This window comes from Pristiophorus japonicus, chromosome 21 (genome assembly GCF_044704955.1).
Source record: "Pristiophorus japonicus isolate sPriJap1 chromosome 21, sPriJap1.hap1, whole genome shotgun sequence".
Taxonomy (NCBI): Eukaryota; Metazoa; Chordata; class Chondrichthyes; family Pristiophoridae; genus Pristiophorus; species Pristiophorus japonicus.
In genome coordinates, this window is record NC_091997.1 from 82,978,322 (window position 1) to 83,002,220 (window position 23,899).

Genomic DNA, 23,899 nt, shown 5'->3' on the forward strand with positions numbered 1-23,899 from the left:
TTTCCAGTTGGAGGTCACTGGATGTTGGCCAGGAGTGGGAAGCTAACTTTGCTTCTATGTAACCCAGCTATGCTTAAAACAATTATGTGAGTGCCATCATAGGTGAGGTCGTTCTCCAAAGAAAAAGATAATTGAAGGGCAGCACATCACAGCCATATTAAGCTGGCTGTTCAATGTACTTGAAATTAAGTGTTATGGTTGAAAGCAGTTGCCATTCTGCAGTGAAGATCTGGCAATCATTAATACGGACACACCGAGATTGCTGGACAGCTGGTGAAACACGACGATGATATGATCTGGATGGTCTGTGAAGTTGTTGGAATCTTTAGTCACTCTAAACCGATCAGGCAGGAATACCAATGATGCAGACAAATACATCATCAGCACAGAGGGATATTTTATAGTCCTGACCTCAAAGCATATTATATTTGGGGTGGTATGTATTGTCAATTACCAAGGCAAAAAAGCAGGAATGATAAGACAAAGGTGGGAGAAATCTCCTGTAAAGGTGGGAGATTTACATTGATGACAAAGCAATCTTTGAAGAGAAATATATGTAGGTATTAGTGTGGCATTCCCATTCTAGAAAGGAAGGAAAGAGGGAGGGAACAGAAAGAGGGAGGGAATGGAAAGGAGGAGGGAACAGAAAGGGGGAAAGGAGCGGGAATGGAAAGCAAGGAACTAATTTGCATTTGTATAGCATGTTCACACCCTCAGGATGTCTCAAAGTGCATCACAGCCAATGAATTAAAAGAGTTGAAGTGTTTCAGCAGCTACCTACAGTCCCCAGGCATCACAGGCAGTCTCTTGAAACAAGGCTGACTTGCTTCCACACAAAAAGCGGATGAGTTCACGGGTGTTTCAATGATATTCCGGATCCCGAACTACATGATGTAGGGTGGAAGATGCCTGTGTGTGAATTTTTTAACGTGGGGTGGCCGTTGCACACCAGCCACTACACGGGCTTGACAGAGCTACTAGGTCTTGGTCCAGTGGCAAGGGTTGACCAAGACGACTGGAGACCAGCTCTGTTGCACGGACCTTGTGCGCACACATATCGTGGTGTGGGCTGGCCCGTGCTGCCCCTGGGCCCGTGCCTCTTCCGGGCCCCGAACTCACGCCTCTCCTGGACCCCGATCACATCCCTCTACGAACTCTCGCCGCTCCTTCATCACGAACTCGCCGCTCCTACTGTACCTGCCCGCACTGCAGTCAGCCGTCGCCCTCCTGCAGCAGCAAGCGCTGCTCCCTGCAGTGGTATACCGCCCCACGCTGCTCCCTCTAATGGCACCGGCTTGCTGATAGTCTTGCAGGCCGGGACCACGCCGATTTCTGGGCCGGCCGCCGCACGCTGCTCTCTCTACTGGCCCCTGTTCTCTGTACTTTGCTGACGGTGGCAGTGCTGTAGCTTAGAGCGTTGTTCAATACCACTCTGCAAATTGATTACACAATGCTCATGAAGCCTGTTTCATTATCCATTGACTGTCACAATGATGAAAAAAACTAGTATGGTTTATGTGTAAAAACCAGGGGAAGATTATCCCATGTCTTCCTCCTAGGACCTCGGGTAGGGACTGGAAGTTTTCTTTTTACCAGAGAGTTTGGGTGTCTGAGAGTCTTTACTTTACTGTGAACAAGTATAATCGATGCCTCATGTTGTGTGTGGGCAGATGTCCAAACTCCTATCTGTAAAATATACATGTGAGCAAATAAATCAACCATACTTTAAAATACAGATCTCATCGGTCAACATTTAATCCTGCCCCTCTGCATTGTCTGAAAAGTTTTAATGACCTTCTCAAGTTTGACTGGAGAATTTGGCTTTGTACCACTTACTGCCTCATTGAACGTATTATTGGTGATGGAGATGGAGGGGGGAGGAGGAAGAGACCCTGTTGAAGAGGAGAGTGGGATAGAGCGAAGAGAAAGGAAAGGACAGCTTGTTGCCAGGGGTAAATATTTGCCTCTGCTGGGACAATCGCACGTTGCAGGCTCACATTCGAAAGCAGAACGTCCTCCAAGCCACTACAACCAGCAATACTGGACATCTACAAAATGATAAATACTCCATTATATTCAAATGTATTTTCACACTAGTGGTTGACCTCCTGTGGCATTGCTCTATTTGAGACCATTAAAAAGACCTAAAGCTCTCTGCCTGCAAGTGTCAATTCTCTCATTCTTGTTTGTATTCCACTCTTTCTTGCCATTCACAGATAACAGAAAGGATGGGGAAAAAGGAGAGGTGATCTTATTGAAACATATAAGATATTGAGGGGGCTTGACAGGGTAGGTGCAGAGAGGACGTTTCCCCTCGCGGGGGAATCTAGAACTAGGGGGCATAGTTTCAGACGAAGGGGTCGCCCATTTAAAATGGAGATGAGGAGGAATTTCTTCTCTGGGAGTCGTGAATCTTTGTAATTCTCTACCCCAGAGAGCTGTGCAGGCGGAGTCATTGAATATATTTAAGGTGGAGATAGACAATTTTTTGAACGACAGGGTGTCAAGGGTTATGGGGAGCAGGCAGAAAAGTGGAGTTGAGGCCAAGATCAGATCAACCATGATCTTATTGAATGGCGGAGCAGGCTCGAGGGCCCAAATGGCCGACTCCTGCTCCTATTTCTTATGTTCTAAAGGGAGGGAGTTGGTGGGGTCGGGGTCAGTTGGGAGCAGTGTTCTGCTGGGGGAGGTATGTTGGGGGGGAGGGCGGGAAGAGGAGGAGTGAGGAGAGGGATTGGACGGCAATCTATTGAAAGATGGGGCAGTGAGTTTATTAGTACAGGTTGAATCTCCCTTATCTGGAACCCTTCGACCTGGCCTGCCCTGGATAAGGGATTTTTTCAGACGAAGAGTGGTCACATTAAATTGGACGGTACAGGTATTGAGCAAGGGGATATTGGGGCTGGCTGACTTGAGGCTGGGAGTGCAACAGAGAGATCGTCGGGGGGTGGTGGATTTGGGGGTGGGTGTATGGCGTGGAGCGGTGGATCGTGGGGTCAGGCCAGCGATTGCGGGAGTCGACAGCAAGGAAGGACTTCAATTTGTTCATGTTGGAGTTCTGCGCATGCGCCACCTGGTGGCCGGGAATGGTTCTGAACGAGGGGGTTCTGGATAAGGGAGGTTTAACCTGTAAGTTGTGTGATTTTTTTCACATTTGCTGAGTTATAATGTGATTATTACCAATTGGGTTGGCTGGGGCACCAACATGGCCACTCAAGGACTTGGTTTGTTTTTTGTGAGTGGAAATTTTTCTTTTGTGTGTCAAAAAATTCAGGCTGGAAATGAGGAAGATCTTTCCTTACACAGTGAGTTGTTGTGATCTGGGATGCACTGCCCGAAAGGGTGGTAGAAGCAGATGCACTAATAACGTCAAAAGGCAATACTTGAAATGGAGAAATGTGCAGGGCTATGGTCAAAGAGCCGGGGAGTGGGACTAATTGGATAGCTCTTTGAAAGGGCCGGCACAGACAGGATGGCCGAAGGGCCTCCTTCTCTGCTATGAAATATGAGCCAATGGGCATGCTTTACATCCAATGGACACATCAGACACTTTCATACCACCTACAGGCAAGTTACTCTTCAGATAGGACTGCCTAAGAGAGAGAGAGAGAGAGAGAGAGATACAGGAGATGCAACATTTTTAATTACAAAGTTTAGAAGGATGGATGGATTTTTAGACATAGTCTAAATTAAAATCCTTATTTTTGATCATAGTGTAACATGGCATCATTGGTGTACAGTGCACTGTCTAAATCACAGAACACTTTGTTGAGGTTGATAGATATAAACAGCCCAACTAACAATGAGCCTCAACAGCATGAAGCTCGAAGGACACAGTTGTCTCAATGTTTGTGGTCATGGAGATTACAGTGAGAACAGAGAAATGATCAGATGATCTGTTTTTGTCATGTTGGTTGAGGGACAAATGTTGGCCAGTACACTGGGGAGATCTCCCCTACTCTTCTTCAAAATAATACCCTCTGAAAGATGGCACCTCCGACAGTGCAGCACTCCCTCAGTACTGCACTGGAGTGTCAGCCTAGATTTTTGTGCTCAAGTCCCTGGAGTTGGATTTGAACCCACAACCTTCTGACTTGAGGCGAGAGTGCTGCCCACTGAGCCACAACTGACACATTTATAGGGTAGACCAATATAGAGTTCTAAGAAAGAAAGGGCTTGCATTTATATAACACACATCTCTCAGAAACATCCTAAATGCTTTACATAGAATGAATCAAATTTTTGTTAGGTAGGTAAATATAGCAGCTATTTTAAGCCAGTTAGCGGTGCCATAAACAGCAATGAATGAATGAACACTTAATTTGGTTTTTGGTCCTGTTGGTTGAGAGAGGACACACCCCTAGATCTATAAATAGTGCCACAGGATTTTTAACCTCCTCTTGAACCATGCCTTGTGTTATGTATGTAAACCTGTAAATACCATGTCTAACCACCAGAGGGCTTATCCCCTGGAGTCCCAAGGGATCCCACAATCCCTTGGGAGCACCTGTATATAAGGAGGCCTCACAGGCTGGAGAGGCACGCTGAGATCTGTAATAAAGGACTGCGGTCACAACTTACTTTGAGCTTGCAGTATCTAGTCTGCCTCTTTATTCAAGACACGACACCTTGGTTTAGCATCTCATCTGAAGGGCAGCACTCACTTAGTACTGCACTACATTAGCAGCCAAACTAATATGCTCAGGTCATGGAGTGGGGCTTGACCCTACAACCTGCCAACTGGGAGACACCTGAAACACTGTGAGCAGTTCTGGGCACCAAACCTGAGGAAGGATATATTGGCCTTGGAGGGAGGACAGTGTAGGTTAACCAGAATGATACCCAGACTTCCAAGCTTAAGATTGATAGCTTTCTGTTAAGCAAAGGTATAAACGGATAGAGGCCAAAGGCGCGTAAATGGAGTTAGATCACAGATCAGCCATGATCTCATTGAATGGCGGAACAAGCTTGAGGGGCTGAATGGCTTCCTCCTGTTCCTATGACACGATGACTCTTCCATTGAATTTTGACTCTTTCTATAATGTTGGGGCAGTTTTAGTAAATTTCCTTTGCAGCAGCTAGTGCGTAGGTCACTCAGAATTACTTTGGTCATTCTTTATCACATGTAACTCAAGTTGGAGGAACCAGTTGTCTGTCATATCTGATTTGATTTTATTCTATTCACGATCTATCTAATTTTTACTGTTGTGTTACCTCAACAGATCAATACTTCATTTTATAGCTGACTTTTGTGGCAAGGCATTTTGTTTTCTGTGCTCGGAACAATCCCAGGAGATAGGGCCTTTACCAATGGCCTTCGGTCAGGAGCCACAGTAGGTAGAATTCCTTTGTTGCACCTGACCAGAGAGAATAAGCCACCCGTCACCAATCCCGCCCTTTCCCCCTTCTATACACCCGGCCCATGTGATTATTAATGTCTCTTGTTCACAACAAACTCAATCGGCCTTTAGAATGCCTGGTGACCTTTTATTTCTGAAGAGCTGCTTATCTCCCGAATCTTTCCTACAAAGATTTATAAGCTTGAGTTATGTGGCTGACCTATTTAGCAGCTACAAAAGGACGTAATGTTCCACAGGTGCCTATTCACGAATTATATATCTTTTCAACTGGCAGGTGTGTGCGAGTGGCCTTTCCTCTTGACTTTTTTTCTCTTAATCCCTGTTTTGACATCTCCCCCAATGAATGGAAGATTGGCCTTGAAACTTATGCAGGTTGCAGCACAGAACGACTGCCTCCGAGACAGGAAAACCTTTAACGTCAACCCGTCGAAGAGTCTGTGTGCTAACCATCTCGTGCACCAACGCAGCAGTAGTGCCAATCCAAGGGGCCCAAGAGAGCCGAGTACCCAGGGGTAGAACGGGCCAGCCCACACTGCGATATGTGCGCGCACTAGGTCCGTGCAGCAGAGCTGGTCTCCAGTTGTCTTGGTTAACTCTTGCCACTGGATAAAGACCGAGCTCTGTCAAGCCCATGTGGTGGCTGATGTGCAACGGTCACCACACGTTTAAAAAAAATCCACTCACAGGCATCTTCCACCCCTTCAATTGGAGTTCAGGACTGACTGGAACATCTGTGAACTCTTGTGGAAGCAAGTCATCCTCATTCGAGGGACCACCTGTGATGAGTACCAATCACCCATTAGCCCTCTTCACGGGCCCCTCAGTGTCCGCCGTGGCTCAGCGATACCACTCTCGCCGCTGAGTCAGTCGGTTGTGGGCTTGAAAGGAAAAGCTCCCATTTCCAACGCACTCCTGGCTGGCCTCCCACATTCTACACAAGTAAACTTGAGGTCATCTAAAACTCAGCAGCCCGTGTCCTAACTCGCACCAAGTCCCGCTCACCCATCACCCCTGTGCTCGCTGACCTACATTGGCTCCCGGTTAAGCACACCTCGATTTCAAAATTCTCATCCTTGTTTACAAATCCCTCCGTGGCCTCGCCTCTCCCTATCTCTGTAATTTCCTTCAGCCCCACAATCTCCCGAGATATCTGTGCTCCTCTAATTCTGCCCTCCTGAGCATCCCTGATTATAATTGCTCAACCATTAGTGGCTGTGCCTTCTGTTGCCTAGGCCCCAAGCTCTGGAACTCCCTCCCTAAACCTCTCCGCCTCTCTACCTCTCTTTCCTCCTTTAAGATGCTCCTTAAAGCCTACCTCTTTGACCAAGCTTTTGGTCACCTGCCCTAATTTCTCCTTGTGTGGCTTGGTGTCAATTTTTTTGTCTCGTAATACTCCTGTGAAGCGCCTTGGGACATTTCACTACGTTAAAGGTGCTATACAAATACAAGTTGTTATTTATACATAGCGCCTTTAACAACCTCAGCACTTTACAGCAAATGAAGTACTTTTAAAGTGTAATCACTGTCGTAATGTGGGAAACATAGCAACCACATTGTACACAGCAAGCTCTCACAAACAGCAATGAGATATTCACCATAAAATCTGTTTTTTCAGTGATGCTGGTTGAGCGATAAATATTGGTCAGGACACCAGGATCACTCCCCTGCTTTTCTTCGATATAGTGCCACGGCATCTTTTATGTCCACCTGAGAGAGCAGACGGGGCCTCAGTTGAACATCTCATCCGAACCTCAGTTGAACATCTCATCCGAAAAACTGCACCTCCGACAGTGCAGCATTCCCTCACTTCTGCACTGAAGTGTCAGCCCAGATTATGAGTTCAAGTCTCCAGACTGGGACTTAAATCTTCACAACCTACTGGCTCAGAGGTGAGTGTTGCTACCCAATGAGCCATGGCTGACATTCCAGGGACACGAGCACAACATCTAGGCTGACAGTCTGTACTGTTGGAGGTGCCATCTTTCGAATGAGACCTTAAACTGAGATGCTGTCTGCTCTCTCAGGTGGACGTAAACGATAATGCGACACTATTGGAAGAGCAGAGGAGTTATCCCCAGTGTCCTGGCCAATAGTTATCCCTCAAACAATATCACTAAAACAGACTATCATTATTTCGTTGCTCTTTTGCGAGAGCTGGCTGTCCACAAACTGGCTGTCGCGTTTCCTCCATTACAACAGTGGCTACACTCCAAAAGTATTTAATCGGCTGTAAAGCACTTTGAGCATCCTGAGGTTGTAAAAGGCGCTATATAAATGCAAGTCTTTCTTTTTTTTCCCCCTTGCTATAACAAGGTGCTCTTAAATCTCCAGAACCTGAATTTGGCCACCTTTGGATAAGCTCCCCTGTATCACTGTTGACAACAGCTTGCATTTGAATTCTGTTTTGCCAAGATATGTTGTGTGCGCGGATTGTGATCCTGATCATCGACTGATGGAAATTGCAATTAACTGTATTCTTGATTGGCCAGGGCTGCTGAACCCTTCATTCAGAAATGCAATCAACACAAAACAGAATGCATTTTTTAAAAACATATTTGTGACAACTGATTATAAATTGAAATTGTCCTGCCAACTCATGATATGATGCTCACTATATTTAATGTTGACATTTAAAAAGAACAACCCATTTACTACCAGAAAGAGAAATTCATACACAGTTGAATAGGATCAGGTGTGTTTATGTAGGATCACTACTTGACTGTTCAAAACTGGAAATCCAAACATTTCTTCTGTCTGACCTTTATGGCAGGAGTGTGCAACTTTTCTGTCTTCCTGGGCCGGGGAGGAGCGTTTGTGAAGCCTCGGGGCTCAACATAGAAAGTTCAAATCAATTTTGTCATCACTTTGTACACACACCTCTCACCCCCACCTTCGATCCCCCCTCGCTCTCTTCACGCCATCCACACTCAGATTCCCACTCTATCTCTCTCTTCCCCCCCCCCCCCCCGCCATCCGATCCGCTCTCTCTTCCCCCCCTCTGATCCCCCCACCCCTCTCCCGATTCCCTCTCTCTCTCCCCCCCCCCCCCCCACTCAGATTCCCACTCTCTCTCTCTTCCCCCCCACTCAGATTCCCACTCTATGGGCCCAAGTTTCCACATGATTCGCGCCTGATTTTTTAGGAGCAACTGGTGGAGAACGGACTATCTTAGAAATCGCAATTCTCCACATTTTTTTTCCTGCAGTTCTAGTCAGGTAGAACAGTTCTACTTTGGAACAGAATTTTTTCTTCAAAAGGGGGCGTGTCCGGCCACTGACGCCTGATTTCAAAGTTTCCACAGTGAAAACGTACTCCAAACTAAAGTAGAATGGAGCAAGTGAAGATTTTTGTAGAACTGAAAAAACCTGTTCTACACATTAAAAAATCAGGCACAGGTTACAAATTAGGCGTCCAGAACGAGGTGGGGAGGGGGAGAGGGGGGGGGGGGGGGAAGGGAAGTCATTAAATTCTGCAATAAATCCTTATTTATACTTCGACAAATATTATACAAATAAATCCAACCTGAAAACATTTATAAGCAAAGAAAAGATTAAATAAACCATCTTCCTACCTGTGTGAAAGTGCTTCAGCCATCGTTCGTTGCCGCGGGGGGTGGGGAAGGAAACCGCCGTTTGCCGCCGCGGAGGGGAGGGAGGGGAAGGAAAGGAGACAGTGGTTTGTTGCCGCGGAGGGGAGGGAGGGGAAGGAGACAGCGATTTGTTGCCGCGGAGGGGAGGGAGGAAACCGCCGTTTGTTGCTGTGGAGGGTGGGGAGGGGAAGGAGACAGTGAGAAGGCTGCAAGAAGCCTCAGTGCTGATGTGCTGATGGCAATGTGCTTTTATTAAAAAATATTCAAAAATTAAACAGCTACAAAGAATTACAAAAATGGCCGAGTGCCAATGTTTTTTTCACACTGAGCATGCGCGAACGATCCAACGCGCACGCGCAGCGTTGCCGGCAGGAAAAAAACTAATTTAAATAGTACCCGCCCCCTCCCACTTACAAAATCGGCACAAGTGTAGGCTCCGCCCCCCCGGGCGCTGCGCCAAACAGACAAAGCTCGAGGATAGCACGTTTTTTTTCTGGCGCCGTTTTAGGCGCGAAAAACGGGCGCCCAGCTCGGAGGGGCGCCCGTTTTTTATCCTGTGGAAACTTGGGCCCTATCTCTCTCCCCCACTTGGATTCCCTCTCTCTCTCTTTCCCTCCCCTCCCAGATTCCCACTCTATCTCTCTTCCCCACCCTCCGATCCCCTCTCCCCACTCCGATTCTCACCCCCCCTCCTCTCTTCACCCCCCCCTCTCGCCCCACTCAAATTCCCACTATCTCTCCCCCCTCCGATTCCCTCTCTCTATCTCTCTTCCCCCCTCCGATTCCCGATTCCTTTGCCCTCTCCCTCCCCCCGATCCCCCCCTCCAATTCCCTCGCTCTCTCCCTCCTCCGTTCCCCTCCCTCTCTCCAATTCCCTCCATCTTCCTCTCCCTACTGACTCACTATCTCTCTCTCTCCCCTTTCGAACCCCCAATGGATCCAGTGACCTTCTCCTTACGGAGCCGAGGAAAGTGTGGTCCATGGTGCATGCCTTAACTGTTGGGTTCAAAGGCCGCAAAGATGTTTGTGCTGATAATCACTCACATTTCCTTCACCCTACCATTGGTGGCTTTGCCTTCATCTGTCTCAGCCCTAGGCTCTGGAATCCCCTCCCTAAACCTCTCCATCCTCCTTTTAAGGCGCTGCTTAAAACCCATCTCAACTATCCTAATGTCTCCTTTGGTTCAGTGTCAATTGTTGTCTGATTTTACTCCTGGGTATACAGGGCATAATTTCAAAGCTTGCAGATGATACAAAACTTGGAAATGTAGTAAAGAGTGAGTAAGATAATAATAGACTTCAGGAGGACATAGAGACTGTTGAAATGGGCAGACACATGGCAGATGAAATTCAACGCAGAAATGTGTGAGGTGATACATTTTGGTCGCAAGAATGAGGAGACACAATACCTGCTAATAGTACAATTTTAAAGGTGATGCAAGAAGAGAAACCTGGGAATGTTTGTCGGTGGCAGGGCAGGTTAACAAAGGAGCTAATAAAGTATATGGGATCCTGGGGTTTATAAATAGAGGCATAGGGGGATAAATTCGATTTTGAAAATTTAGTGGCAGGCGCAAAGGTTTCTGAACTACTTCTATTTTGGGCTTTAGCGCCCATCACCTCAGTGGAGTGCTACAGGGTCGCTAACACCAGAGCGCTACCCAATTTCAGGTGACTTGCATTCAGCAATCATCCTTCAATCCTTCACACTGGCTCATTCCAGCTCTTAAAGGGGAGGTTATATCAAGCTGCAGTTGCTCATTTTCACCAGTCCTGCATCTGAAGGAGACCGGAGAGGAATTACAAGAACTTTTTGCTGTGGCTGCTCCTAATCCAACTGTAAGGGAGAGTGCGTCGTTTCAATGACGTAGCAATGGAGGCAGTCGAACAAAAGCGGGGCGGGGGAAGGGGTAGGTGCTATTCCTGGCAAATGGAAGGAGGCCATTGTCCCAGGTCTTCAGGGCAATGTGGAGGAAAGTGGCAGAGGTCTAGGCCAGCACTGCCGTTACACGCACCCTCACAGTGGAGGAAGAAATTCAACAACCTCAATCGATGGTCAAGGTGAGTACATGCTTCAACAGCTCCTGTATACCAGTCTCTGACCCTCTGTCTATGCACACTGCGCAAAGCACCACTCCCCCACCAAACATCTGCACCTACTCAAACTCACATCTCACGCCTTGCCAACATTCACAGCTATTCAACCACAGCAGGCATATCTCCCAGACACAAAGCTGGACTCTTGACTCTCACGCATTCCTTTCTTTTCCAGGCCAAGATGCCAAACAGTAGGAGGGAGCAGCAGAGGCTAGGCGGGAGTGAATTTCAGCTGTAGCAGCTCGCAGACTTCAAGGAGTGAGTGCTGCGGCTTATTGGGCAGCAGGTGGTGGGCGCTGTGGCTGTTGGCGAGGTTGACCCCGCTGTGGGCAACAACGGTATCTTTATCCCCTCTCCTTTTCTCATCCCACTTCCCCCAAACACCAGAAGACTTTATCACTTTCCAGCTCCTGATACTGTCTGCCTTCCTTGCTCCATTCCTGCCCCCCTGCCCTCACCTGAATGCGAGTCTTGTGCCTTTTATGCTATCAGAAAATCAACCAGCAGATGAGCAGCCTGTGCCTGAGCCCCACAGTGATACTGAAGGAGAAGAGGAGGACCCAAGTACCGCGTCACTGCATCTATCACACCCAGGCAAAAACTCTTCACCCCAGGGGCACAATTTCTCCCCCAGAGTGCAAAACATAGAAACATAGAAAATAGGAGCAGGCCATTCGGCCCTTCGAGCCTGCACCACCATTCAATATGATCATGGCTGATCATGCAACTTCAGTACCCCACTCCTGCCTTCTCTCCAAACCCCCTGATCTCTTTAGCCCTAAGGGCCCATCTAACTCCCTTTTGAATATATCCAATGAACTGGACTCAACAATCTTCTGTGGTAGAGAATTCCACAGGTTCACAATTCTCTGAGTGAACCTTATCCTAAGACTGTGACCCATGGTTCTGGACTTCCCCAACATCGGGAACATTCTTCCTGCATCAAACTAAAATGGCAGGGGGATGGGAATCTAGGCAGGGAGGCAGAGGGAAGTAAAAAGGGGGCAGAAGTAAAAGGTAGGAAGGAGAAAAGCGAGAGTGGAGAGTAGAGAAATCAAGGGCAAAAATCAAAAAGGGCCACATTACATCATAATTCTAAAAGTGTTTAAAAAAAACAAGCCTGAAGGCTCTGAGTCTCAATGCGAGGAGCATTCGTAATAAGGTGGATGAACTGACTGCGCAGATAGCTGTTAACGGATATGATGTAATTGGCATCATGGAGACATGTCTCCAAGGTAACCAAGGCTGGGAACTCAACATCCAGGGGTTTTCAATATTCAGGAAGGACAGACAGGAAGGAAAAGGAGGTGGGGTAGCGTTACTGGTTAAAGAGATTAATGCAATAGTAAGGAGGGACATTAGCGTGGATGATGTGGAATCTATGGGTAGAGCTGCGAAACACCAAAGGGCAGAAAACGTTAGTGGGAGTTGTGTCCAGACCACCAAACAGTAGTAGGGAGGTTGGGGATAGCATCAAACAGGAAATTAGGGATGCGTGCAATAAGGATACAGCAGTTATCATAGGTAACTTTAATCTACCTATAGATTGGGCTAACCAAATTGGTAGCAATACTGTGGAGGAGGATTTCCTGGAGTGTATTAGGGATGGTTTTCTAGACCAATATGTCGAGGAACCAACTAGAGAGCAAGCCATCCTAGACTGGGTCTTGCGTAATCAGAGAGGATTAATTAGCAATCTGGTCATGCGGGGCCCCTTGAGGAAGAGTGACCATAATATGGTAGAATTCTTCATTAAGATAGAGAGTGACACAGTTAATTCAGAGCCTCGGGTCCTGAACTTAAAGAAAGGTAACTTCGACGGTATGAGATATGAATTGGCAAGGATAGACTGGTGAATGATACTTAAAGAGTTGACGGTGGCTAGGCAATGGCAGATTTAAAGATCACATGGATGAACTACAACAATTGTACATCCCTGTGTGGTGTAAGAATAAAAAAGGGAAGGTGGCTCAACCGTGGCTAACAAGGGAAATTAGGGAAAGTGTTAAATCAAAGGAAGAGGCATATAAATTGGCCAGAAAAAGCAGAAAACCTGAGGACTGGGAGAAATTTAGAATTCAGCAGAGGACTAAGGGTTTAATTAGGAGGGGGGAAATAAGAGTAAGAGAGGAAGCTTGCCGGGAACATAAAAACTGACTGCAAAAGCTTCTATAGATATGTGAAGAGAAAAAGATTAGTGAAGACTAATGTAGGTCCCTTGTAGTAAGAATCAGGGGAATTCATAATGGGAAACAAGGAAATGGCAGACCAATTGAACAAATACTTTGGTTCTGTCTTCACTAAGGAAGACATGAATAACTTCCCGAAAATACTAAGGATCCGAGGGTCTAGCGAGAAGGGGGATCTGAGGGAAATCCTTATTAGTCAGGAAATGGTGTTAGGGAAATTGAAGGGACTGAAGGCTGACAAATCCCCAGGGCCTGATAAGTACTCTGGGATGCAGCCTAAGTAGAAATAGTAGATGCTTTGGTGGTCATTTTCCAAAATTCCATGGACTCTGGATCAGTTCCTATGGATTGGAGGGTAGCTAATGTAACCCAACTTTTTAAAAAAGGAGGGAGAGAAAACAGTGAATTATAGACTAGTTAGACTGATATCGGTGGTGGGGAAAATGCTGGAATCAATTATTAAAGATGTAATAGCAGCGCATTTGTAAAGCAGTGACCGGATCAGTCCAAGTCAGCATGGATTTATGAAAGGGAAATCATACTTGACAAATCTTCTAGAGTTTTTTGAGGATGTAACTAGTAGAGTGGATAAGGGAGAACCAGTGGATGTGGTGTATTTGGACTTTCAAAAGGCTTTTGACAATGTCCCACACAAAAAATTAGTGTGCAAAATTAAAGCACACGATATTAGGGGTAATGTATTGACGTGGACAGAGAACTGGTTGGCAGACAGGAAGCAAAGAGTCGGGATAAACGGGTCCTTTTCAGAATGGCAGGCAGTGACTAGTGGGGTGCTGCAGGGTTCGGTGCTGGGATCCCAGCTATTTACAATATACATCAATGATTTAGATGAAGGAATTGAGTGTAATATCTCCAAGTTTGCAGATGACACTAAGCTAGGTGGTGGTGCGAGCTGTGAGGAGGATGCTAAGGGGCTGCAGGGTGACTTGGACAGGTTAGGTAAGTGGGCAAATGCATGACAGATGCAGTATAATGTGGATAAATGTGAGGTTATCAACTTTGGTGGCAAAAACAGAATGGCAGAATATTATCGGAATGGCGACAGATTAAGAAAAGGGGAGCTGCAACGAGACCTGGGTGCCATGGTACATCAGTCATTGAAAGTTGGCATGCAGGTATAGCAGGCGGTGAAGAAGGCAAATCGCATGTTGGCCTTCATAGCTAGGGGATTTGAGTATAGGAGCAGGGAGGTCTTACTGCAGTTGTAGAGCCTTGGTGAGGCCTCACTTGGAAGATTGTGTTCAGTTTTGGTCTCCTAATCTGGTGAATGATGTTCTTGCTATTGAGGGAGTGCAGCGAAGGTTTACCAGACTGATTCCCGAATGGCAGGACTGACATATGAGGAGAGACTGGATCGACTGGGCCTGTATTTATTGGAGTTTAGAAGAATGAGAGGGAATCTCATAGAAACATGTAAAATTCTGATGGATTGGACAGGTTAGAGGCAGGAAGAATGTTCCCGATTCTGGGGAAGTTCAGAACCAGAGGACAGTCTAAGGATAAGGGGTAAGCCATTTAGGACCGAGATGAGGAGAAACTTCTTCACTCAGAGAGTTGTTAACCTGTGGAATTCTGCCGCAGAAAGTTGTTGAGGCCAGTTCGTTAGATATTTTCAAGAGGGAGTTAGATATGGCCCTTAAGGCTAAAGGGATGAAGGGGTATGGAGAGAAAGCAGGAAAGGGGTACTGAGGTAAATATCAGCCATGATCTTATTGAATGGTGGTGCAGGCTCGCAGGGCAGAATGGCCTACTCCTGCACCTATTTTCTATGTTTCTAAGAGGAGATTTGATAGAGGCGTTTAAAATCATGAAAGGTTTAGATAGGGTAAATAAGGAGAAACGGTTTCCAATGGCTGAAGGGTTGATAGCTAGAGGGCACAGATTTAAGGGGATTGGCAAAAGCAGAAGCAACAGGAGGAAAAAACTTTTATTATGCGGGATGAATGGTTAGGATTTGGAATGTCCTGCCTGATAGGGTGGTGGATACAGATTCAATAGTAGCTTTCAAAAGGGAATTGGATGCTTTACAGGGCTATGGGGAAAGAGCCAGCCCAGGTATGATGGCCAAATGGTCACTTCTGTGCTGTATCATTCTTTGATCTATGAAAGGCTCTATATAAATGCATGTTGTGAGGTGCCAGTGGAATCAGTAAAGCAACGCGAGTTGCAATTTCAATTTTTTCCCTCATTTATGCCTGCAATTATTAACATCGCACGGCGAAAAAAAAATCTTTGCAGGGCATTAGTCATTTTGAATGATTTCACTCGAGCCACCTCGGTTCCGACAAGGTTCAGCAGAATGAAACATTTGTCCATGTGCACTTCTGCAACAGAGCACATGCATTAAGCTCCAGCTCAAGTTCCAAAGCCAGACAGAAAATGCACGTCTCCTCACAATTACTGGCTGAGTTGCTTGCCCGCTTTCACAGTAATAACGGCCCACGGTGGACTTAAAAGTTCAAAAATGAACTGATCGCCAAAGTCACCCAAACCGGAGCCACTGGTGAAAATCCCAGCTTATGTCGGGCGGTCCGTCAATCTGCGGAAAAGCACTATTGCTCGTTAGCAAACCTAACCAATAGTCGGCAACAAAGTGCGCACTTCATGAATCAGGTCAGGTCAAGTGCCTGCTTTCATTCAACTCCCTTAGTGTTTTTGTGCACTTCGTTACTTTGCCACGCTGTCACCGTTCTTGTTACAAAAGCAAATGTCGTTGCAAGCTATTGTGCGGAGACCTTGGGAGGCCCTCTTCTCATCTTCCCACCTAGCACTAAGACGACAATAGATGACAGATTTGGCTCATAAGCAGGTTGTGTAGCAGTAATTACATCAGTGAGGAATACAATGCAATCCATGCGGGATTACAATACAACATTTTTGATTTATTAAAAAGCAGGTCAAAAGACTGGTAGACGGCACAATCAATCATCCTCAGTACAGCACTGAACACTTGTAGCAACACTATAAATCAACCTTGAAAAACTCTGGCCTGGGATAGAACGTGCACAACATAAAAAACACAGGACTCCTAATTAAATGAACTATCGCATTTCTACAAAGATATTGCAACAGTGGTTGTTCAAGGGAAGACATCAGACCCCATAAATTCAGCAACGCACCCGAAACAAATTTCTCTTTTGAGAATGATTCTCCAAAGAGTGAAATGATGTCTCATCGTGAGCCTTCCTGTGACTCTGGGACTCGCCCAGAGAATACAGCAGGAGGGAACGATGTACATTGCCGGAGGGGATTGTAGCCAAAATGAGTGTCGAGCGACAGATGATTATAATTTCACACGTTTGCGAGTGTGGGGTTTGGGGGCAGGTAACCAAAGACTTGTCAATGCGAGCGGGGCTTACAATGAGTTCAGAAGGGGCTAACCTTTGAGCATTTGCACAGTTCACCCAAATGGGATGTGCGTGTGAGCATGTGTGATGAGACATCATTTCACTCTTGGAGAATCATTCTCAAAAGAGAAATTTGTTTTGGGTGCATTGCTGAATTTATGGGGTCTGATGTCTTCCCTTGAACAATCACCGTTGCAATATCTTTGTAGGATGCTGTGAGGCTGCAGAGCGACTTGGATAGGTTAGGTGAGTGGGCAAATGCATGGCAGATGAAGTATAATGTGGATAAATGTGAGGTTATCCACTTTGGTGGTAAAAACAGAGAGACAGACTATTATCTGAATGGTGACAGATTAGGAAAAGGGGAGGTGCAAAGAGACCTGGGTGTCATGGTACATCAGTCATTGAAGGTTGGCATGCAGGTGCAGCAGGCGGTTAAGAAAGCAAATGGCATGTTGGCCTTCATAGCGAGGGGATTTGAGTACAGGGGCAGGGAGGTGTTGCTACAGTTGTACAGGGCATTGGTGAGGCCACACCTGGAGTATTGTGTACAGTTTTGGTCTCCTAACCTGAGGAAGGACATTCTTGCTATTGAGGGAGTGCAGCGAAGGTTCACCAGACTGATTCCCGGGATGGCGGGACTGACCTATCAAGAAAGACTGGATCAACTGGGCTTGTATTCACTGGAGTTCAGAAGAATGAGAGGGGACCTCATAGAAACATATAAAATTCTGACGGGGTTAGACAGGTTAGATGCAGGAAGAATGTTCCCAATGTTGGGGAAGTCCAGAACCAGGGGTCACAGTCTAAGGATAAGGGGTAAGCCATTTAGGACCGAGATGCGGAGGAACTTCTTCACCCAGAGAGTGGTGAACCTGTGGAATTCTCTACCACAGAAAGTTGTTGAGGCCAATTCACTAAATATATTCAAAAAGGAGTTAGATGAGGTCCTTACTGCTAGGGGGATCAAGGGGTATGGCGAGAAAGCAGGAATGGGGTACTGAAGTTGAATGTTCAGCCATGAACTCATTGAATGGCGGTGCAGGCTAGAAGGGCCGAATGGCCTACTCCTGCACCTATTTTCTATGTTTCTATGTTTCTATGTTTCATTTAATTAGGAATTGTGTTTTTTATGTCGTGCTTCCTACTTCTCTGCCAGATTTATTACAGCCCTTACGTACACGCACCGCCCACCAGTTGCTAACCCGCAGTGTAACAACAAAATCTAACTCAGGATTCAAAGGCCCTCGATGGGTTTCAGCACAAGATAAAAGCAAATGGTAGCACATACTTGGTGTTCTCAAGACCGCCCCCGATTGCTATGTAGGTGTGATTATGGTGGATGTTCCTAGTGAGCATTATTCTGCTTCCCCTCTTCCACAGATTAACCCTCCCCGCTCGAGCAGCAACAGCTACTACTGAAGCTCGAGATACTTGATGCAAATCTCAGAACATAGTGTAGCCAAAGTGTGGAGCATGAACAGGCCCACCTAGCCCCCAAGTATTCCTCTCAATAATTCTCATTCAATTTGAGTTTGCCTTATAGAAAGCTCAAATCTAACATTTAAAAAAATAAATCGGGAGTGTCTGGACCTTGGAGGGCACTCGGTCGCAGAACTGCCGTCCTGGATCAAGCCGCTGTCCACACAGCCAGGCCGCTTAGCTTTCGATTTTGCTCGTGCATTCCATTTTAGTGGGCGAGGGCTTCTTGGGCTTTGCCTTTCTGGGAGTGGAGAGATGCTCCAGTTCGTATCGCCCCGATTCACGGGTGCCCTTCGGGTCCGGGCTGGCGCTGTCCTGCCCCACCTTGCCCTTCTTCAGCTCGATGATTTTCTGCATTTGCGTGTTTGCGTACTCGGGCTTGGTGGTCAAAGGGCCGGCCGGGACGGCCAGTCCCAGGATGTCAGCCACCATGTACGGCTTCAGCCAGCCAACCAGCGGCGTGCTCCCCGGGGTATAGTGGGTCTGTCGGTGGTAGAACAGCAGCCCGTCCACCTGCAAGGCACAATTCACATCACACACACATTCTGGGGAGGAAGCAGACCCTAGTCAATGGTTCTTAGACACATGATGCCTGCACACTGTTTACATTTACATGAAAAATATCTGATGAAAAGAGAGAAGGAAAGAGAGAAGGAAAGAGAGTGAGAGAGCGGGGAAAGGAAGGAGAGAGCGAGAGAGCGGGGGAAGGAAGGAAGGAAGGAAGGAAGGAGAGGGAAAGAAGGAGAGGGAAGGAAGGTGACAGGAGGCGAGAGAGAGAGAGAGAAGGAAAGAGAGAAAGAGGAGAGAAAGAGCGAGGATAAAGTGTAGGAAAGAGAGAGTAGGGTAGAGAAAGAAAGAAAATGCAAGAAAAAAATAGACTTGCCTTTATAATAATTGCACCTTTCACGACTTCAGGATGTCCCAAAGCGTTTTACAGCCAAGTATAGACATGCAGTCACTGTTAATGTAGGAAACACGGCGGCAAATTTGCACACAGCAAGCTCCCACAAACAGCAATGTGATAATGACCAGATAATCTGTTTTTGTTATGTTGATTGAGGGATAAATATTGACCAGGACACCAGGGATAACTCTCCCTGCTCTTCTTCAAAATAGTGCCACGGGATCCACCTGAGAGGGCAGACAGGGCCTCAGTTTAACATCTCATCCAAAAGATGGCACCTCCGACAGTGCAGCATTCTCTGAGCACTGCACTGGACTGGACTGGAGTGTCAGCCTAGATTTATGTGCTCACATCCCTGGAGTGGGACTTGAACCCACGACCTTCTGACTCAGAGGCGAGTGTGCTGCCCACTGAGCTGACACTATAAATAGGAATGAAATGATCTTGTATTTGTAAATGATAAGTGAAGGTACCGTACACAACAGTTCCCTCGTGAAGGGTGGGTCAACCAGTTTAGCGTTTAACTTTGAATGCCCCCTGCCCCGCCCACCCCACCACCTAACCAGACTCATTTGGGGGTCAACGAGCTGCGATTCTCCAATCAATGTTACTCTGACCTTGGCTTAAACAAATAAATTGGTTAGCAGCAAAACAATGCAGGCTTTGTCTACAGGAGGAGACGGTAAAAACAAAAATTGGGGAGGGGTGTGTGTGGTAAAAATGGATGCACAGAATCCAATAACTTCTAGAGAACACTGTGGTTACCTCAAATGGATAATCTGCAGCCAAAGTCTCACAAATGGCTTCCGGTGTGCACAACGAGTTTGGCAGCCCCACGAACTTGAACTGTGGAGAGGAGAGAGAGAGAGAGAGATTCACTTTCGCACTTTTCAACAGTACTGACAACCTAAGTTTGCAAGCCAAAAACAAAACTTAAAAAATGACTGTATAGAACTTGAGCAAAAAACAGAAATTGCTGGAAATACTCAGCAGGCCAGGCAGCGTCCATGGAGAGAGAAACCGTTAACATCTCAGGTCGGAGACCCTTCGTCACAACTGGAAAAGTTTGAGATGGAACAGGTTTTTAAGCAGGTGCAGAGTCAGTGAAAGACGGGAGGGAGGAAAGAACAAAAAGGAGGGTCTGTGATAGGTTGGGAGGCAGGAGAGATTAAGGGCCCAAGTTTCCACATGATAAAAAACAGGCGCCCGTTTTTCGCGCCTAAAACGGCGCAGGAAAAAAAACGAGCGATTCTAGAGCACCCTGCAGCTCCTTGTCTGCTTGGCGCGGCGCCCGGGGGGCGGAGCCTACACTTGCGCCGATTTTGTAAGTGGCAGGGGGCGGGTACTATTTAAATTAGTTTTTTTCCTGCCGGCAACGCTGCACGTGCGCGTTGGAGCGTTCGCGCATGCTCAGTGTGAAAAAAACATTGGCACTCGGCCATTTTTGTAGTTCTTTGTAGCTGTTTAGTTTTTGAACATTTTTTAATAAAAGTACATTGCCATCAGCACTGAGGCTTCTTGTAGCAGTGAGAAGGCTGCAGGAAGCCTCAGAAAGTTGAGGCAGCCGTTTCCCGACGACCTCCCCCTTTTGCCGTCGGGAAATGGCTCCTCAATTTCTGAGGCTTCCTGCAGCCTTCTCTCTTTCCCGCCAGCCGCCTGGAACGGCTCCATTCCCTTCCCCCCCCACCCCCGCGTTCGGTCGGCTCCCTCCTCCGCGCCCCCCCCCCCCCCAGCCCGCGTTCGGTCGGCTCCCTCCTCCTCCTCCTCCTCCGCCCCCCCCCGGCCCGTGTTCGGTCGGCTCCCTCCTCCTCCGCCACCCCCCCCCCCCCCCGGCCCGTGTTCGGTCGGCTCCCTCCTCCTCCTCCGCCACCCCCCCCCCCCCCCCCGGCCCGTGTTCGGTCGGCTCCCTCCTCCTCCTCCTCCTCCGCCCCCCCCCCGGCCCGTGTTCGGTCGGCTCCCTCCTCCTCCGCCACCCCCCCCCCCCCCGGCCCGTGTTCGGTCGGCTCCCTCCTCCTCCTCCTCCTCCTCCCCCCCCCCCCGCCCACGTTCGGTAACGGCTGTCTCGTTTTGTGACGCTTGCTGCAGCATTCTCCGTGGCTGAAGCACTTTCACACAGGTAGGAAGATGGTTTATTTAATCTTTTCTTTGCTTATAAATGTTTATTCAGGTTGGATTTATTTGTATAATATTTGTATAAGTATAAATAAGGATTTATTGTAGAATTTAATGACTTCCCTTCCCCCCCCCCCCCCTCCCCCCACCTCGTTCTGGACGCCAGATTTGTAACCTGCGCCTGATTTTTTAATGTGTAGAACAGGTTTTTTCAGTTCTACAAAAATTTTCACTTGCTCCATTCTACTTTAGTTTGGAGTACATTTTCACTGTGGAAACTTTGAAATCAGGCGTCAGTGGCCGGACACGCCCCCTTTTGAAGAAAAAATTCTGTTCCAAAGTGGAACTGTTCTACCTGACTAGAACTGCAGAAAAAAAAATGTGGAGAATTGCAAATTCTAAGATAGTCCGTTCTCCACCAGTTGCTCCTAAAAATCAGGCGCAAATCATGTGGAAACTTGGGCCCTAAATGTTGTAAATGGGAATGGCAAAATCAGCAACAGCTGATGCCTGAAAAATTATGGGCAGCGGTCAGGGTCTGAAATTGTTGAACTCGATGTTGAGTCCAGAGGCTGTAAAGTGCCTAAACCAAAGATGAGGTGCTGTTCTCGTTGAGCTTTACTGGAACAGTGCAGGAGGCCGAGGACGGAGAGAGTGAGAGTGGGGCGGAGAATTAAAATGACAGGTGACCGGAAGCTCGGGGTCACCCTTGCGGACTTCGAGTATTTCGCTGTTTCACTTGGAAGGATAGAACTTGGCCTGTTTGGTAGCACAGTATCAAACATGGCAGCAGAACGTGGAAGCCCACTGGAATATTCACCACTTGCATTTTCAGGGGAGGCAAGTTTGATTCAAAATCTCTCTGGCGGACGGTACGGTTTTAAAGCTGTTCACTGAACAGTCGGCAGAATTCTGCCGCAAGCCAAGCTAAGGAGCCACCGCGGGTCTGTGCCAGGACATCGGATCCCAAACCGGGATTGGCCCCGGCAGCCCGAGGCGGCGGAAGTGAAGACAAGGTCCGCACTCCTGACCATCGTCCTGTGCTGGGGAGAGAGGGGACAGAGAGAGAACGCCAGGCAACAGAGAGGGGCAGCAGGCACATGGGAACACCACCACCTCCACGTTCCCCTCCAAGTCACACACCGTCCTGACTAGGAATAGGCAATAAATGCTGGCCTTGCCAATGATGCTCACATCCAGTGAAATGAATAAAGAAAAACCTCTTTATTCCCTTCTCCCTCGTATGCTTGAGTCAATGAAGTACTTCATATTGTGTTATTGGCTGAGCAAAATATCCAGCAGGCTTCTTCTTCCGATGATACAACAGAACTGGTGCGCCTAGTGGCACTAACCAGCATATAATGACCGCCTGTGTTTTTAAAACATTTGTTCATGAGATGCGGGTGTCGCTGGCAATGCCAGCGTTTATTGCCCATCCCCAATCTCAGCACAGCCAGAGGCTTGAGCCCCAGTCACTCTGTCAGCTGCCTTCCAGAAAGAGACCCAGGAACAGAGGCGCAACCACCAAGATCTGTGTCTTGTTTAAAAAGAAATAAATGTATTTGCATTTTTAAATGTAATCGTTTCTCCAGGTGAAATAATATCTCGGGGCTCCAACGAGTGGACAAAGAATATTTGGATGGCAGGGTCTGGGATGGGTTCAAAATTTGTTTTATTTCCTCCAAAGCCAAATAGTCTTCCCTGTTTACATGTCCCGCAGTTCACTTTTAGTGGATTGCATCAAGTCCCTGTAAATGCTCCCTCGAGCTGTGTGGGTGAGGTACAGCAAAGTCTCACCTACTTTGACACCACGCTCCCTTGTTCAAACAGAAGGCACATTTACATCTGGGGTGGGACAGTGTGTTTCTGAACATGTCAAGATAATGACCCAGAATTTGCGGTCATAGGTAAAGTAAAGCAGTTCGCTCCCTCTCCCCAAAGTAAGCTGCCCACCAGAAAAGGGTGGCCTTTCCTGACACGCAACTGACTTCAGTAGGTGTGCAAATTGGCTGCTGCGTTTCCTACAGTACAACCGTGACTACACTCCAAAACAGTACTTCATTGGCTGTAAAGCGCTTTGAGACATCCGGTGGTCGTGAAAGGTGCTATATAAATCCAAGTCTTTGTCGTTTCAGTATAGTGGGGAATCCCTAGCGCGATTTGCTGTGATGTCAACGAGCTGTCTATCACTTTGCAGAATTCTCAGAGACGGGGAAGCAGGAAATGAGAACCTGCTTTTATCCTGACTTTTAAAAAAAAAATTTTAGAGAGCAAAGCAAAGATTGCGGCTCTCATATGGGAATGATGTAAAACCTGAAATATCGTGAAGAAACTTAAACGTTTCTAAAAAGAAAATTGTAATTTTTTTATCATGACGGAGAAATTTGGCACTCCACAAAATCAAAAATTTGTATTTCAGGGCCAGGACGTTTTGTTTATCAGACAATACACTGTTAAAACCCCGTTACACTTAATCCAACAAGGCTGAACATTTAATGGGGTGTTTAACAGCGATTTTTGCTTCACTGATTACCGGCTGTTGGTAGGTGGGAGGGGGGGGAGCACAGCGCAGTCAGTGTCGGAGCAGTGAATAACTAGCCGCAACTTCAGGATTTCCGCATTTTGATGCGCATGCGATACATCCTGAAGTTGCCGTCAATTTCAACGGGGTAATGCTGTCAGTTCGCCGTTATTACCGTCCGCACATTCCGGACCAACGCATCTCAACTCCACACACACAAAGCAAATCTGCATCTCACTGAAGTGACATTTTCATTACCAAAACAACGATCTTATTG

At 47.2% G+C, this 23,899-nt stretch overlaps 1 protein-coding gene across 1 annotated transcript in view; it reads right to left on the reverse strand.

The window, feature by feature from the left end:
• Window positions 1–17,482: 17,482 nt before the first annotated feature.
• snupn (snurportin 1) overlaps window positions 17,483–23,899 on the reverse strand; it is a 33,401-nt gene continuing 26,984 nt past the window's right edge. Inside the window, exons 8-9 of the mRNA XM_070864196.1 lie at window positions 19,755–19,835; window positions 17,483–18,598 (exon numbers count right to left, since the gene is read on the reverse strand). Of these exons, the coding sequence (XP_070720297.1) occupies window positions 18,263–18,598; window positions 19,755–19,835 (417 nt within the window). The 3' untranslated portion in view covers window positions 17,483–18,262. The remainder of the gene's footprint in view (window positions 18,599–19,754; window positions 19,836–23,899) is intronic.